Source organism: Drosophila busckii, chromosome 2L, assembly GCF_011750605.1.
Source record: "Drosophila busckii strain San Diego stock center, stock number 13000-0081.31 chromosome 2L, ASM1175060v1, whole genome shotgun sequence".
Taxonomy (NCBI): Eukaryota; Metazoa; Arthropoda; class Insecta; order Diptera; family Drosophilidae; genus Drosophila; species Drosophila busckii.
In genome coordinates, this window is record NC_046604.1 from 16,922,734 (window position 1) to 16,939,245 (window position 16,512).

Genomic DNA, 16,512 nt, shown 5'->3' on the forward strand with positions numbered 1-16,512 from the left:
AATTGTGTTTAGGTGATTTGACTTTTGAGATTAGCTGCAAGCAAATTAGTAATTGTGTTTAGTGATTTAGTACATGGTTTTGGAATTTTTGGGGGTAAGCTAGAATACGTGGGTGCAGTTGAATTATTTTTCATATACGAATACATAATCGAAAATTTGTTGTTAGCGTTGCGTGCGACATTTGAAGTTGACGTTTGACGCTTACCTTGGCATGGGCCAAATCTTCGGTGGTTTTGTTTTCCGCTTCCTGCGACTTGGCCACACGCTTGCTCATGTTGACAATCCATAGATTGATTTTGTTGAACTGCTGCAGGAACGCCTGCCAGGCGGCCAGACACTGCTCCAGACTGCTGCGCGCATCGCGCGCCAAGCTCTGCATAGTCTCCCATTCGCTGGTTAGATGTTTGATTTCCTGCGCTACATTATCCTGACCCTCGTTGCCGCTGGTGGCAATGACCGCTTGGCTAAGCTCAACGCAGGCATCGAGCAGCGCTTTGCCCTCCATGGAGGCGGCTTGCAGATCGCCCAAGTGATTAAGACGCTGCTCCACTTGCTCCTTCTCGCCATGACAATCGGCGCACTGCTCCACATCGATGCGTGTGCGACGCAGCCAATCCTGCAGCTCATTGTAGGCCTGCTTGTATTTCTCATGGCTATTGACTTGATTCTCCAGCGATTCGATAGTGGCATTAACCTGCGCCTGCAGCTGCTCGAAGCGCGCGAGTCCAGGCTGGAAGTCCTGGCTATCCAAACTGGCATCCTCACGCACGCGCTCCTGTATTTTCTCTACAATATCCGTATGGCCATTGATGTCGCGTTGTATGACACGGAATTTCTCCAGCGCTGCGCGTTTTTCGCTTAGATCATTCAAATAAGCATCGCTTGACTTGACGCTGGGCTCAACATCCTCCAGCCATTCCAGCAGCAGTTTGTACAGCTTAAAGATTTCCTCCAGCTGCGCCAAACGATTCGCAAGCTGTTGACGCACTTCGTTGAGGTCGAGCAACAGTTTCTCAAAGTCCTGCTTTAGGGTTTCGGTATCCTCTTGCACCTTAAGCGCACCCTGCTGTTCCGTATTCATAATGACCTTCTCCTTTAACTCGAGCAAATAGCGCAGCTTGTTTTGCCCTGTTTCAAAGCCTTGACGCAGATTCTTTACTGTATTCAGTTTGATTTGCACCTCCGAGAGTGTGCCAGGAATTTGCTCGCATTCCGCAAGTTTTTCGCGCGTATTTTCAATCCATGACTGACACTCCTCATAGAGCGTATGATGCTGCTGATGCTCCTGATAGTGAAGCTCCAGACGACGCATTACCTCCTTGGCCAGCGTAAGCAGCGCATTGTATTTGGTGGTCAATTGCATTATGGCATTGCTAATGCGCGTATCGGAGCAAGTCTCGAGCAACAGCTGCGCCTTCATATTCAAATGATCCAAGGTCTTCTGCCAGTCGAAGAGCGTTTGCAGATGTCCCTGGAATTCCTCCAGCACAATTTTCTTTTGTGTAAGACTATCCTGCAGCTTGTTGTAGGACTGCACAAGGGTTTCCGTTTTGGTTAACCATTCCAGCGCTTCGGTATACTGCTCCTGATAGTCGGACCACTTGACAATGCCCACCTCGAGGTAATCCTTTGCCTTATTTAGCGCCTCTACATAGCTGTCGAATTCCTCTTGCAGCAGCGCTACTTCCTCCTCAATTATGGCGCAATCCTCGGGCTCAGCAGTGCGGCAAGCAATTTCACCTTGAGTTAGCGCGCTCTTTAGTTTCTCCGCACCCTCGGGCACCTCACCCTGCAGTATTTTCAGCTGATGCGTTTTCTCCGCCAGCGCTTGCTTGTCGCCCGTGGGTTCGGAGCACTTGCTGAGGCGCTCCTTGGCATTGCGCAGCCAGCTGGCAAACTCATTGCCCGCATCAATCAAAGCCTGATAGCTATCGATGGTATTCTTTTGCTTATCATACAGCTGCTTGGCCTGCTTGGTAAGCGACTCGTACTTGTCAGAGATTTCGCTAGCGGGCGCGCCTTGCTGCAGATCCGACGCCTTGGAGGCAACCGACTGTATCATGGGCTCAAAGCTTACAATATCCTGCACTATGTTGTTGGTCTGACGCAGATTTGCTTTGCGCTCGCTCAAGCCGCTGCTTAGACCAGGCTGACCACGCTGCGATTTGGCAATCTTTTGCTCGCACGCCTGCTGCAGTTTGGCCTCACGATCCGTAATCCATTGCTGCAGCTGTGTGTAGCTGGAGCTGTAGTCTGCCCACTGAAGCAGATTCGTTTCGAGCTGCACCTTGGCATTGGACATTTTCTTGACCAGACGATCCCATTCCGTTTGCAGCTCCTTCATTTCGCTATTGATGGCATCGCGTCCATCGGAGCGCGTATTGCGTATAATCTTTTCACCATTGTTGATGGCAGTGTGCACCAGATTCTGTCCCGCCTCGCGATTGCGTATGAGCTGTTGAATTTGCTCCAGACGACGCTGCAGTGCCTCCTTGGCGCCGGCGCCTTCACCAGCCGACTGTATAGTCTGCTTGGCATTGGCAATCCATTGCTGTGCCGACTGCATATTCGCATCGTATTCCGCATGCTGATCGCAGTTGGTTTCGACTTTCTTAAGCACATCCTTGGCAAGATTAACCTGCACCTGATACACTGAGCTTAGATGACGCAGCTGATTGTTGACATAGCTATCCAAATGGGATTTGAGCAAACCTGCAGCGCTGGCATGGAATTTATCGATGTCTGATTTGCCATTTTCCAAACGCTCCAATATGCTGCGCATGTCCTGCACCTGCTTCTGCTTCTCCGGCAGATTGGAGCAGAGATTAAGCTTGTGATTTTTAACTAAAATATCAATTTGCTGCAGCCATTCCATAAGACGCTCGTACTCTTCCTTATAGGCGCGCCACTGCACCATGGTAACCTCCAAGCTTTCCTTTTGCTGATTAATTTCGCGGAACAGACTTTCGAAACTATCGCGCAGCGCGCGTATATCATTGCGTATAATCTCCTGACCTTGAGTTGAGGTGGATGCAAGCACCACCTCGCCAGTATGCACCAGATGCTCGACGAGCAGCTCACCTTGTGCCTGCTTATTGAGCAGCGCTTCCGTAGCCTGCACAGCATTTTCAATAGCAAGCTTATCGCTTAGGCTGCTTTGCTTAAGCGCTGGAAACTTTTCACGCGCGCGACTTATCCAGCTAACCAAATCATCGTAGGCTTCTTTATATAAACGATGATCACGATGCTGATCCTGACGATCGGAAAGCAGTTTTTGCGTTTGTGTGTACAGCGCATCAAAATTGTCGAGCACTTTTTGCGCTTGATACGCCGCTTGACTTTGCTGACCACTTGCAATCATTTCCTGCGCCTGCAGCTTCAACGCATCCACATCAATCTTTTCAACGCGCACTTTTTCCTCTGTGCTCTTGACACGATCCAGCTGCGCACGCTTCTCTGTCATTGTAGTTTGATGCTCTCCAAGCTCCTGCAGCAGCGTATGCAACCAATCATTGAATTTACGCACTGTTTGCACTTGATCGAGGAAGCCAGACCATTGTGTAATAGAATCATCTAGCTGCGCCTTGACGTCCATAATGCGCAGCGCTATGTCGGACCAAAGCTGCTGCAGCTCCGCTAGCTGTCGATTGATGGGCTCATGTCCAGCTGGCGCTGTATTTGCAAGCACATGTTGCGCCTGCTCCAGCACTTTAAGCACACGCGCGCAGCCTTCATCCTTGAGCAGTATAACATCCTGTATGATGGACAACTTCTTGTCCAGCTCCTTTTGACTCATGCTCGACTGATCTGCGCAGTACTGCAGCTGCTGTTGAATGCCAGCAATCCAGCTGCTGCAGTCCTGCAAACTGTTGTCAAAGTCCGCATGACTGGCCACATATTGCTGCCAGCGCTGATGCAGATCCTTAACCTTATGAAAGATTTGCTGATATTTGGTAACAAGTTCGGGGCCAGCAGCGCGACTAGATGCGCCGCTCTTGAGCAGCGTTTGCGCTTTTTCGGTAACATTATCCACTTCCAGCTCCTTGGCGCGCACTTCACCTTGCAGTGACTTAAGCTGCTCCAGCTGCGCGCGCTTGCTGCACAAACTTTCCTTCAAATCAATAGCATGCAGCGCATTGTCTGTGTCGCGCAGCCAAGCGAGGCAACAATCGCGCAGCTGCTCATATTCTGCCCATTGCGCTAGACGCGCTTCAATAGCTTCAATGGTAGCCGCTATGCTGGCCAACAAACTTTCCCACTCCTGCTGCGTGCTATCAATTTGCGCTTTGATGTTCACCTGTCCCGACTGCACTGTGCCTGGTATAACCTTTTCGCCCAGCGCACGCACTTGATCGACGCGCGGAAATTCATCAGCCAAGCTCGCCTGCTGATGCCGCAAGCGATCCAAATTCGTGTGCAGCGACATTTGCTCCAGCTCCAAGTCGCCCCAATAGTGCACAGTATTTTGCGTAGCATCCATAAACTCCTGCGCTTCCATTACCGCTTTGCTGTAGTGCTGATGAGCGCTTACAATGCATTCATAACGCTCAACGTATGAATTCGCGCGCTGCTGCAGCTTAGCAAAGCGTGCGGCAAGCTGCGCGACCTGCGGCGTTTGCTCTGGCAAATTGGCTGCAATTTCTTGTAAATTCGCTAGCGATAACTGATGATTGTTAATGTCGTTGAGCGCATCGCGATAGTTTTGCAACTTGCTGCGCTTTTCGTCGAGCGTAGTGCGCAGCTCTATATCGCTGGGCAGCGCTTGCTCCAAATCGCTTAGCCATGTGTCCAGCTGCTGCGCAGTTTCATCAAAGCCACACCATTTGGCTAATTTATCCTGCAGCTTGCGCGCTGTCGCTTGCACATTGTCGTACAGCTGCTCATAGTTGAGCGCGTCCAGCTGCGCGCGTATCGCATCGCGTCCTTCGCTTGCCGTCGAGCTGTAACACTTTTCGCCCAGCTCCACTGTGCTATTGAGCAGCTGCAACGCTGTTGGCTGCTGCGCCAGCAGCTCCTGTATTTGCTGCTGCTTTTGCAGCAGCTCCTCGCGCGCTGCTACGCTGTCAAGCTCGCTGCAGTTTTCGTAGCGCGCCTGCGCTTGCGCCAGCCAATCAGCTGCTTGCTTATACTTTTCATTAAACTGCGCATGCTCCTGCACTGCTTGCTCGCATTTTTTCAATATTTCTTTAGCTGTCGCTTGTATGGATTGAAAGCGTGACGACACCTGCTGCACATTCACAGCAATGCGCGTTTCGCCTGAGCTCTGCACCAGCTCGGAGCTTTGATCCTTCATTTGCTCAAAGTCTGCTTCGTTTTGACGCAGCGTTTGGGTAAGCGCTTGGAACAGCTGCAGCTGCTGCTCCTTTTCCTCGTAGCTGTTGCGCAAATTGTAATTCTTAAGCGAGTTTTCAGCTTCGCTTAGCCAGCTGATTAAGCGATCTACATTAAGCTCGTACTCCTGCCATTGCTGCAAACGCTGCTCCAGTCCACTACGCACATCAGCCAAACTGCCTGCAAACTTTTCATAATCCGCTTGCAAATTGGCCGCATCGCGCGTCATATTTTCTTTGGAGCGCGCAGGTATAGACGCTGCCTGCTGCGCGATATGCTGCTGCAGCAGCTTAAGCTTAGCGCTGCCCTCAGGCAGCGCATCCTGCAGCTCCACAAGTTTTTGTAAACGCGCCTGCAGCGCTGCTTTGTTGCCCGAATAGTCCGAGTAGCCTGCTAAGCGATCCCACAGATTCTTTTGATAATCCTGCTGCGCTTTTTGCAGCTCACTAAATTGCTGATATACATCGTAAGCGGCTTCCAAATCTTGGAGTAGCTGCGCGCATTGCTGCGCTAAGCGCTCATAGCGCGCATTAACTTCCACTACAGGCTCATTAAGCGCTGCTGCTTTTTCGCTTACAGCTTCGAGCACACGCTTATGCGATGCTATGTCCTGATTGGCTGCTTTGTATTTATAAATCTTTGAGCGTATTTCCTGCGCGCTTGTCCAGCTTGCTGGCTGCTCCAGCTGCAGCTGCTTTTCCTGCTGCTCCAGCCAGTTGAGCAGTTGTGTTAGAATATCCTGATAACTGGACAACTGCACAGTTTGCGCTTGTTGCTGCTTTTCGAGCGCGCGTATGCGCTCGTCCAGCTGATCCCAGCGCTCGCGTATGTCGCGCAGCTGTTTGCGCAGCTTTTCTCTGCCCTGCGTTGAAGTTTCGGGCAGCGCTTTTTCCGCTGCAGCATTAAGCGCTGCAAATTGCTGCTCTGCACGCTCACGCTCTGCCAGCAGCAGCTGCAACACATTTGCACGCGCTGCGGGCTCTGAAAGCAGCGCTTTCTCCAGCTGCGCTTCTATGGGCTGCAGCCATAAATCGACTTCATTGTATTTATCCTGATACAGCTGATGCTCGTCCACAAGATTGCACCAGCGATTAACCACTTCCTTGCTCAACACTTGCAGCAACTGATAGCGATTCGCTAGCTGTGTGGCATGCGTTTTGAGTCGCTCAGCGCCGCAGCTGTTGAGCAGCGCATGCGCCATATCGCCAAATGCATCAATTTGTCGCTCTTGCTGCAGCAGCAGCTCACGTTGTATTTTATATTTCTCCAGCTGCTCCACTTTTTCGTGCAGTGTGCTCTGCAGCGGCTGCTCGCGAAAAACGCTTTCGGCTGCGCGACACCAGCTGGACAGCTGCTCCAGCGTCGCTTCGTATTTAAGCCAATCGGCGTGCACTTCCTGCAGCTTGCGCTCAATGCCTTCGATGTCATCAAAGTGACATTGCACTGAAGTTTGCAGCTCGGTTAGCTCCGCTGCCAGCAGCTCGTTGCCCCTATCCGATGTTGTAGGCTGCAGTTGCGCGTGCTGTGCGCTCAAGTCGCTTAGCAGCTGCGCTGCATGCGCTTGTGCCTGCGCCAATTGCTGCAGCGTGTGCAGCTTGCGTTTAATATCCGCGCGTTCGCCATAAGCATCATCGCATTCCAGCAGTTTGGTCTTTTCGTTGGACAACCAGCTTTTGGCAGCAGCAAGCGCAGCGTTTAGTTCGCTATGCTGCTGCACGCAATGCTCCAAGTTGGCTAAAATATCAGCAGACTTGGCTACAATGCCTTGGAATAGCTGCTTAATGGAATCAAGATATATTTGCAATGAATTATCCTTGATTTGTTGTAATAGTAGCTGCGCCTTATCACACACATTGTCTACTAACAAATGATGATTGCTTATTTCCTGATGCAGCAGCTTGTGATTTTGCAGCTGCGCGCGTTTCTCCTGCAGCGTTGTCTTTGGCTCTGTGTGCGACTGCATGGCTTTGTCCACATCCTTAAGCCACTTGCTTAGCTGTTCCTGCGCCACACTAAACTCATTGAACTGCAGCAGGCAATGCTCCAGCTGCTGACTAGCTGCAGTTAAATCATCTGTGTAGTTATCCCAAAGACTGCGCAGCGCACGCAGCTGCTGTCGTATGAGCTCACGCCCATCAGGACTTGTGTGCGCGTATAACTTTTCGCCGCGTTCGATAAGCGACTCAAAGCGTGTGGCGTCGGCGCTGCGCGCATCGCACATATCGCGCAGCTGCTGCTGCTGCTGCTGCAACACCGCATGATCGCCTGTGCTGTGCTGAGTTTGCGCCAGCTGCGCGCTGCTTGAATGCAGCGCTGCTTTAAATGCATCAAAGTCAGCATCAAATGCAGCATGATCCTTCACATAGTTCACATATTTGCTGCAGGCTTCTTTGCATGCATTTGTAAGCGTTTGATAGCGCGTGTGCAATCGTGAAAGTTTGAGATTCAAATCAGTTTCAGCATCAATTTCACGCGCTTGCTCCAGCAGTGCGTTGAGTTCGCTGCCGCGTTCTACAATCTGCTGCTGCAGTTGCTGCAGCTGCTGCAAATGCTGCTGCTTGGCAGCTGCAGTGCTTTTTAGACTTTGATTTTTAACCACCGATTCCACTTGCGTAAGCCAGTTAGACAGCTGCGCTATGATAGCATCAAATTCATTCCATTTGCAGCAAAGCTGCTTGAGCTTAACAAGCGAGTCCTGGCAAAGCAGCATGAACGCATCCCAAGCAGATTTTGGTGACTGCAGTGCGGCCAATAAAGCTGCGTGTCCATCTGTGTGAGTTTGACTTAACACTGTGTCTAGCAGTGACTGACAGCTGGCAAAGATTGCATCACCTTCGGGCTGCTGCTGCAGCAAATTTTCAACTACTGCAAGTTTTTCCTCAGCGCCTTCTTTTTCATAAGCGTTTTCATTTAGAATGTCCAACGCCTGCGCTTTGATGGTGTTGAGCCAATCTTGCGCTTTTTCCAGCACCTGCTCGTAGCTTTCATGTTTGGCCACATGCTGCGCGACTGTCGCTATGCGTTCGCTTAACTGCTGCGCTAGCTTGCTATACTGCGCTATGGACTGCTCTGTCTTACGCTCCGATTCATCATCGCATAGCGCTACTGCTTTGTCGTGTAGCTGCTGCAGCGCTGCTTTGTGTAGCGTAATTTCCTGCAGCTGCGTTTTGTGCTGCTGCAGCGCTGATTTCTTGGCAGCAAGCGTTGCGTACAGCTGCGCTGCTGACTGCAGCTTAGCTACACTTTCGCTTAGATAATGCGACACTTGGCTATAGCTTTCCTCAATGCTTGTTTTTTGTATTAACACGCCCTCCACTTGCTGCATTAACGCATGCGCCTCATCGCGTAAATAATCAAATTGCTCACGCATTTGTCGCAGCTGCGCGCGCAGCAATTCGCGCTGCTCGGGCGTTACAATCGCGTATAGCGTATCAGCTATATCCAGCGCATTATTCAGCAGCAGTTGGCCATTATCTAAGCTGTTTACATAGCGCTTTATGGTTTGCAGCTGCTGCGCTGTAGCTGAGCTGCTGCCAGGGCTGCCCATGCGCGCAAGCTCCTGAAATTCAATTTTAGCATCGCTTTGCCATTCAGCGAACTGTTTTGCCGCTTGGCCAAACTGCTGCTGCGCCAGCTGCGCCTGCTGCACTTTGGCTATATGCGCTGCCAACGTTTTGTTAACTGTTTGATAGCGTTGCTGCAAATGCTGCACAAATTGCGCTATGCGCGCTTCAGGATTTTTGGCCATAAGCTGCGCTGCTGTGCGCTCCAGTGACTGCAGCTGCGGCTGCTGCTCCAGCACTTGTGACTGCAGCACTGTCAACTGCTGCAGCTTTGACGGCAGCTCTGCCAGCTGCAGCTGCGCAGCAGTTTCTGCTTTAACGCGCGTTTCAGCATCGCGCAGCCAACTGCACAACTGCTCATTATGCTGCTCGTAAGCCGCCCATAGCTCAACATTGTCGCTTAGCTCTGCTTGCACTTGCGCATAGCTTTGCTGCAGCTGCGTCATTTCAGCCTGCAGCAGTTGCGCATCGCTGTGCAGCTCAGCGAGCGCTTCTGGTGTTTCCAGCGCTTGCAGCATTTCAAGCGACTTGAGCGTTTCCGCATGTCGCGCAGCACATTCATCAATCGCTTTGGCTACCTCTAATAGAGACGACTTTTTTACATCCAAATTGTATTTATCGCTGCTTGTTTCAGGTTGACACCAAGCGACCTTTTCCTTTTGTGTTGCTATTAATCGCTTAAGCATGCCCACCTTGTCCGCATGAAACTTTTTGAGGAACTGCAGCAGCGTTGCTTCAATCTTTTTGCCATAACTTTCAACGCCCTCGTAACGCTTTGCCACATTTGAAAGCTCCTTGGGTATTATAGACTCGCTAAAACTTGGATATAGCGCACGCAGCTCATCGAGCTGCTGTTTTATGTTTTCTAAATCGTCGCCTTGTGTTGCCAGCTGCGCTCTGTGTGCGCGACACTGCAGCAAACGCTGCATTATCTTTGCATTATCGCCCGACATATCATCGCATTTGATTAGCTGCTCACGCAGTTTGCTTAGCTGCTCGCCTGCGTGTTTAACACGCGCGCGCAGCGCTTGCTCCTGCTCATTGAACGAGCTAGCGATGACGCTTAGACGCTGCGCGTTTGCCGCTAGCTCTGCAAACTGCTCGGCAAGCAGCTGCTGCAGCGTTGCCAGCGTGGGCAGCTCCACATTGTTGTTCAGCTTAAGCAGCTGCTGCGCTTTTTGCGCTATGGCCGACTGCAGCTGCTCGTAAGCGGGCAGCTCTGCGCGATATTTGCTTAGACGCATGGGCGCAAATTCAATTTCGAGCGTATTGTCTGCTGCATCGCTTAGACTTTGATTCATTTCGCTTAGCCAGGGCAGCAAATCCTTTTTGGCATCCTCCAGCTGTGACCATATAACAGTTTCCGCATCGTAAAGCTGCGCGTGCTTGGCCGCCTGCTCCTGCAGCTGCTGCCAGCGCTGTTTGGCTGCTGCCAGCTCGGCGGGCACGCTGAGCGGCATTGGTTCGCCTATGGCTTCAAATAGTTTGCCCACATGATTGCCGCGTCGCTCAAGCTCATCCAGCTGCAGTTTGCTGCGTCGCAGCTGCTCCAAACACTTGCGACTGCGTTCGCTTGCCTGCTGCAGCTGCGTTTCGTCGCGCGGCAGTTCGCTTAGGCTTTGGCATAGCTGCTCCGCTTTGAGCAGCTCCTGCTCAAACTTTTGCTGACTTGCTGCGTATTCGCGCAGCGCTTGACTGATTAACTGATATTTTTGTATGCGCTGCGCGATTTCATGCTGCAGCGTTTCATAGTTTTTGTCCAGTTGCAGTAAACTTTCCTGTATCGCAGGCATGCTGGCAATGTCCTCGCGCATTAACAGCGCGCCCTCATCATGTATGCGCTGCTTTAGCTCCTGCTGCTGCTGCAGTGCAGCATTGAGCGCTACCAAATCCGCTATAATTTGATCTATATTTTGTAGCGTAGGCGGCTGGCTAAGCAGCTGCGCCAGCTTGTCGCTATGCTGCTGCAGCGTTTGTCCAAAGCTCTGCTCCAGCTGCTGAAATTTATCCTTGCGCACTGTCATTTGCTGCAGTTGCTGCTGCTGCTGCTGCGCGCGCAGCTTAAGATTCTCCAGCTTATGCTCCACATCGTGCAGCAGCTGCGTGGCTATCAACGGTTTGCGACTTAGCGCATCGCGCAGCTGCACAGCAGGCAACTCATCGATTTGCTGCGCTAAGCTGCGCGCATAGTTGAGTCCGTCGCTTAGCTTATGCAGTTCGTCGCTTAGCTGCTGCAGCTCCGCTACTGCTAGTGCTTCCGGCTTGTCCAGCTGATGCTTTAAATAATTCAAATGCGATTCCGTATCGTGTTTCCAGTTCAGCAGCTCTGTCCATTTTTCCAGCGCAAGCTTCTTCTGCTGCAAATTGCTTTCCAAATTCTGATAATTCACTACCAGCGCTGTGTACGCATCGTTGAGCGCATTTGATTCCGCAGGCGTGGCGCCCAACGTGAGCTGCTTTACCTCATCGTATATAGCATTGAAGCTTGGCTTCTTATCCGCATGTTCCTGCAGCAGCGCATGCACCACCTGCAAACTTGTTTCCACACGCTCCGGATTCAGCTCCTCCACTTGTGCTAGCTGCTGACGCAGCTGCTCCATCCAGTTGCTAAAGTTTACTAGCTTTGCATTGAAATCCTGCCTAGATATTATAGCATCGGATACTTCGTTGATGTGGCCACGTGTTAGCTCCGACAGCTTGGCCAGTTTGCTTTTCATTTGCTGCACGCGTTGCTTGAGCGCAGTGGCGCCCTCTGGCGCTACATGCAAACTAATTTGATCTGCATTCTGTCCCAGCGCTACAAGCTTTGCCTGCTGCTGTGAAATTTCATTATTAAACGACTTTAATCTAACCAGCTCCTGCTCCAGTTTATCAATATGCGGCGTGCTTAACATTGCGGGACGTTTGCTCATTGTGGATTCACCTTGATTAATCCACTGCTCCAGCTTGGCTGCATCATTATCGAACGACTGCCAGTTGCTCACTAGACGCTCCAGCTTTGAGCTTGCCTGCTTGGCATTCTCATGCACCGCTGTCCAGCGGGATTGCATTGCATCTAATTCATCGGGGGCATTGGTTTTGCATAACATTTTATGACTAATGCTTGAGATGTTCTGAAGCTTGTCCAGCTGCTCCAGACATGAGGTTTCAAATTGTTTGGCATTGTGTTGCATGGCAACGGCTTCATCAAGTGTTTGTGGCTTACTAACTACGTTATTTACCTTGACTTCGCTTTGCTCCACCGCGGGTTTGATTTGCTGCAGACCCGCTTGGAATTGCTGCCAGTTCACCAGATCTTCCTGCACTGCTTGCGACTGATGATCCACATTGCGATTAATGGCGCTCAAAACTTCTTGTAGTTTGCTAATTTCACCTTTGAGGCGCTTGGCTTCAGCTATGTTGCCCTCCTTGGGTGCAAGCTCTGAAGCATCAGCAGCTAGTAGATCCAGTTGCTTCATGCGCTCGCCCAGCACACGCTTGAACGCTTGCACCTTAACCACGCGCTCCTCGGGCGTTAAATCTTCGGATTGCAGCGCTTCAATGTTCTTGGGCGCCACTTTGTTGGCCCATTCCTGTAGCTCAGCCAGGCGCGTCTTGTAGTTGTTCCATTTAGCGCTGTAGTCTTCAAGGTAACCCACGCGATCCTTCACATGCTCCATTGTATTAAAGAACATTTTCTCCACCTCTTTAATTTCCTTCTCCAGTATGGGACGCTTGTCTGCTGCAGCCATTGGCGCTAGCTCCGCCTTTAGCGCATGCAGTTTGGGCAGCAGCTGCTGCGACGCTTGTTGCAGTTGCACATTCAAATCCCGCTTCGACTTCAAATCCTGGCTTACATTCTTGGGATCTGTTTGCAGCGGCGTCAGCGCACGCAGCTCAGTCTCCGCCGTTTGCAGCATGGAGAATATATCATTCTTCTGATCCACAAACTCAGTCCACACTGCTTGCGTGCCCTTCAGCGCCTCCAGCTTATCAGCGCTTTCGGTGTAAGCTTGCGTCCAGCCCGTCTCCAGATTCTTCACTTCAGTGTTGACAAACGCTGGCGCATGCACATCCTTGCTCAGATCGCGACCACGCTGCAGCATCGACATTATGTGTGGACGCTGATGATCCAGCTGATTAATCGCATACTGCTGCTCTTCGATTAGGCGATTCACGCGCTCCAAACTATCGGGCGCTGGTATGTTCGCTGTCTGGTCCTTCACCTTGGTCAACAGGCAAACCACCTCATGCACCTCGCGTCGGTATGTGTAGCACTTGGAGAAGACTTCAGTCTTCACCATTGTTATCTCAATTGTTGGTATTAAATTCTTGTAGCGTGCAATTAAATCTTCCAGTTTCTTCTGCTCCATATTCGCCTCCGACTCGCTAGCAAAGCCGAGCAGTGAGTCCAGCGTCTTCACCAGCCACTTCATGTCCTCACGTTTGTTATCTGCATCCTGGCAGATTTTCTGCAAGTATCGTAAATATGCATTAGTAAATAATTTATATCAAAGTTATACAAATGAAATTAGCCAACACTAGTTTACATATATTTTAGCCTCACTGCTCTTTTAATATTAAATATTCAAAAAAATGTACTTCGATTTACAGCTTAGAAATTGTTTTAATTTTATTACAAATTTTTTACTACTTGTAAATTTAATAACAAATTTCTGATAATTTAATAGTATTTACTTTCGATTGAAAACAACTCAACAGTTAAAAGAGTTTCGAGTTCGAAAATATTGTTAAAGAAAATTTTGTTTAATTTTGTTAGCTTTGCTTGTATTTTACTCTTTTTTAAAGAGCAAACTGATAAATTTGTAAACTAGTGTAAACTTAATGATTATGATTAATTAATATGATGAAATGTTTAAGGCAAATGCTATTTAATTACCACTAGCTCCTTAAGCTGCATGCGTTTGAATGAAAGTTAAATGTTTAATGAAGTTTGTTAGAGTGGGAGTTGGGAGTTCTTGGCTTACCTGGAAAACAACCTTCTCCTTTTCGAACTCCTCCATGGTGTTAACCTCATTGACAATATTCTTTAAGCTCTGGTCGACGCTGTTCATCCAACCGATCATTTCATCGAACTTCTGATGATAGCCCTGCCATTGAGCAGGAATTTGCTGCAGAGTTTGACGCATATCTGCGAGTTTGCTGGACATTTGCTGCCATTGCGACTTAGCTGAGTCATATGCCTGATCCAAACTAATATCAGTGGGTTGCTGTTGGCGATGCGCTTGAGCTAAGCGTTGCATGTTCTGCAGACACTGCTCGAGACGCGGCACAGCTGAAGCTTGTTGCAAAAATTGCTGATTACGCTGCAGTATGGAGTCGACATCCTCATTGCGATTTAGCGCTTGCTGCTCCAGCTGCAATTCCTTCTCAACATCCTTGAGCGTTTGATAGAATGCATTTTCATCCAAACGGAACTCGAGCTTCAGCAGATGCAGCGGCGCTTGGTTAAGCACATGCTGCCAGCGTTTTTGCAGCTGCTCCACTGACTGCACCACTGAAGGTTGCTCCGGTGCGGGCAGCGTATTCAGCAGCTGTTGAGCGGACTGCACTAAATCGCTCATCCAGCGCTCATTGATTTGCTCAAAGAAATACTTTTGTGTTTCAATTGTTGTTTTGGATTCAATGCGCTGCTCCAGCAGCATGGACTCTGCTTGGCTAAGCCAATCGCTTACGAGTCGCTCATGATCCTTGAACTGCGACCAGCCAGCGTTGGCATCATTGAAGCGCTGCTCCCATTGCTGCGCGTTCTGTATAACATAATTGAAGCGCTCATTGAGCTGCTGCATTTGCTGAGCGGCGGGCGTTGTGTCGATTTTATCATCGCTAGCGACCGCTTTAAGCAGATTTTGAAACACTTTGTTTTTGCTCTCCAGCATGGAGCGATAGTAAACAGTGCGTGAGAAATAAGTTTTATGTTTGTGTAGCTGCTCATTAAGCGTCTGAGCGCCAAGATTATGTGTGGCCAGCAGCTGCTCCGCTTCGCTTAGCCATTGATGAATTTCCTTTTGGCCTGCCTCAAGCGATTCTTGCTGTATTTGCAGCTGATTGATCAGATGCAGCTTGGCTGGCATTTGCGCGCGTATGCGCACTAGCGATTCCTTTTCCTGCTTTAGCAGCTTCATCATTTTGTCCACCTCATCGCGCGACAAATCCTGTATAAGCGACTGGAACGTGCGACTGATGTGCTTAAACAGCTCCTCATTGTTGTCCAGCTCGCTGGCAAGCTGCTGCAGCTGCTCGCCATAGCGACGTATGTCTGCGCTATTGCTCAGCAGCTGACGCTGATCGAGCAGCGACTCAGCGCCGCGCAGCCACTTGGACAGCTGCTCAATGCCCGATTTGTATTCCTGACGCGAGCGTATTATATCGCCAGCATGCATATACTGCTTGGTGCTGGCAAACAGACGCTCAAATCGCTCAGCCAGCGCGCCATGTCGCTGACGCAGCTGCTGCGCAATGGGCTCCTCGCAGCTAGCAATCAAATAATTAGCTGCATTTGCAAGCGCATCAAATTTATCCTTCCACACGCTGATGTCCTGGAAGAACTCAAGACGCTCATCCTCGCTGCGCTGCAGCTGCTGTTCGGCTAGCATTAGCCACTCCTCGCAGCTGGGCGCCAGCTGATTCCAATTGCGCCAGCAGTTGACCACCTCCTCCAGTGAATTCTGACAGCATTTAAGCTCCATGGACACACGCTTCCAGCGCTCCTCAGTTTCGTACATAAAGCGATCTATATCGCTGCTTTCCTTATGCGGCACATTGCCCTCACGCTTGTATTCATCCACTACCTGCTGCATATCCACAAAAGCCTTTTGGAACTCTTGGAATATTTTGTTGCGCGACACAAAATTCTTGTACTGCTCCAGCTGCTGCGCCACCTTTTCCTCCTGCCCATATTTGCCTGTCCAGCCGCGCATTTTGTTCTCCACGAGGTTGAGAAAAGCTATGAGGCAGCACTTGTGCTCCAAAAACTTTAGACGTATGCGTCGCTCTGCTGCCTGCTGCGCCACCTGCTGCAGTCGTCGCTCCATATTGCGCAGCTGCTCCAGCGGCAGCTGCTGCGCCAGCGGCGTGCGCTTGGCATTATCAAACATTGCCAGCATGCGTGGCATATCGGCAAAGAACAGCTTATGCTCCTCCAGCTTGCGACTGATGACAGCAGCAGTTTCCTCATTCATTGCATTGGGTATATCATTGTCCATTAGCAGCTTCTCCGCTTCGGCAAGCCACTTGCCCACCACACCAAACTCGCCGGGCAGCTCTGCGTCCAGCAGCCACAGCCAGTACATCATTTGGTAATGCAGCCGCTGCCAGAGTTCGTTAATTTCATCCCATGCGCTGCGTGATATTTGCAAAAATCCGCTCTGCGTCTCAATCAGCTGCTTCAAGCGATTGTATGCAGGCAAATGCGCATCGACTTCGGAGCGTGCCAGCAAATATTCGCCAAAGTCACGTGGAAAGCCATTCGACCTAACCAGCGGCTCGTATTCGTTTGTCTTCTCCACCAGAAAGCGACGCAGCTCATTTGCCTCCTGCTGCACATGTGACTCGTCACGTGTTGCACCCTGTTGACAACAAAATAAATATTATTTATTTATATCATCACACATTTGTT

General features: G+C 50.3%; 1 protein-coding gene across 1 annotated transcript in view; it reads right to left on the reverse strand.

The window, feature by feature from the left end:
* The window catches only part of LOC117135052 (nesprin-1), a 36,845-nt gene that overhangs the window by 5,276 nt on the left and 15,057 nt on the right, over positions 1-16,512 (reverse strand). The window contains exons 6-7 of the mRNA XM_033294946.1: positions 13,862-16,462; positions 206-13,345 (exon numbers count right to left, since the gene is read on the reverse strand). Of these exons, the coding sequence (XP_033150837.1) occupies positions 206-13,345; positions 13,862-16,462 (15,741 nt within the window). The remainder of the gene's footprint in view (positions 1-205; positions 13,346-13,861; positions 16,463-16,512) is intronic.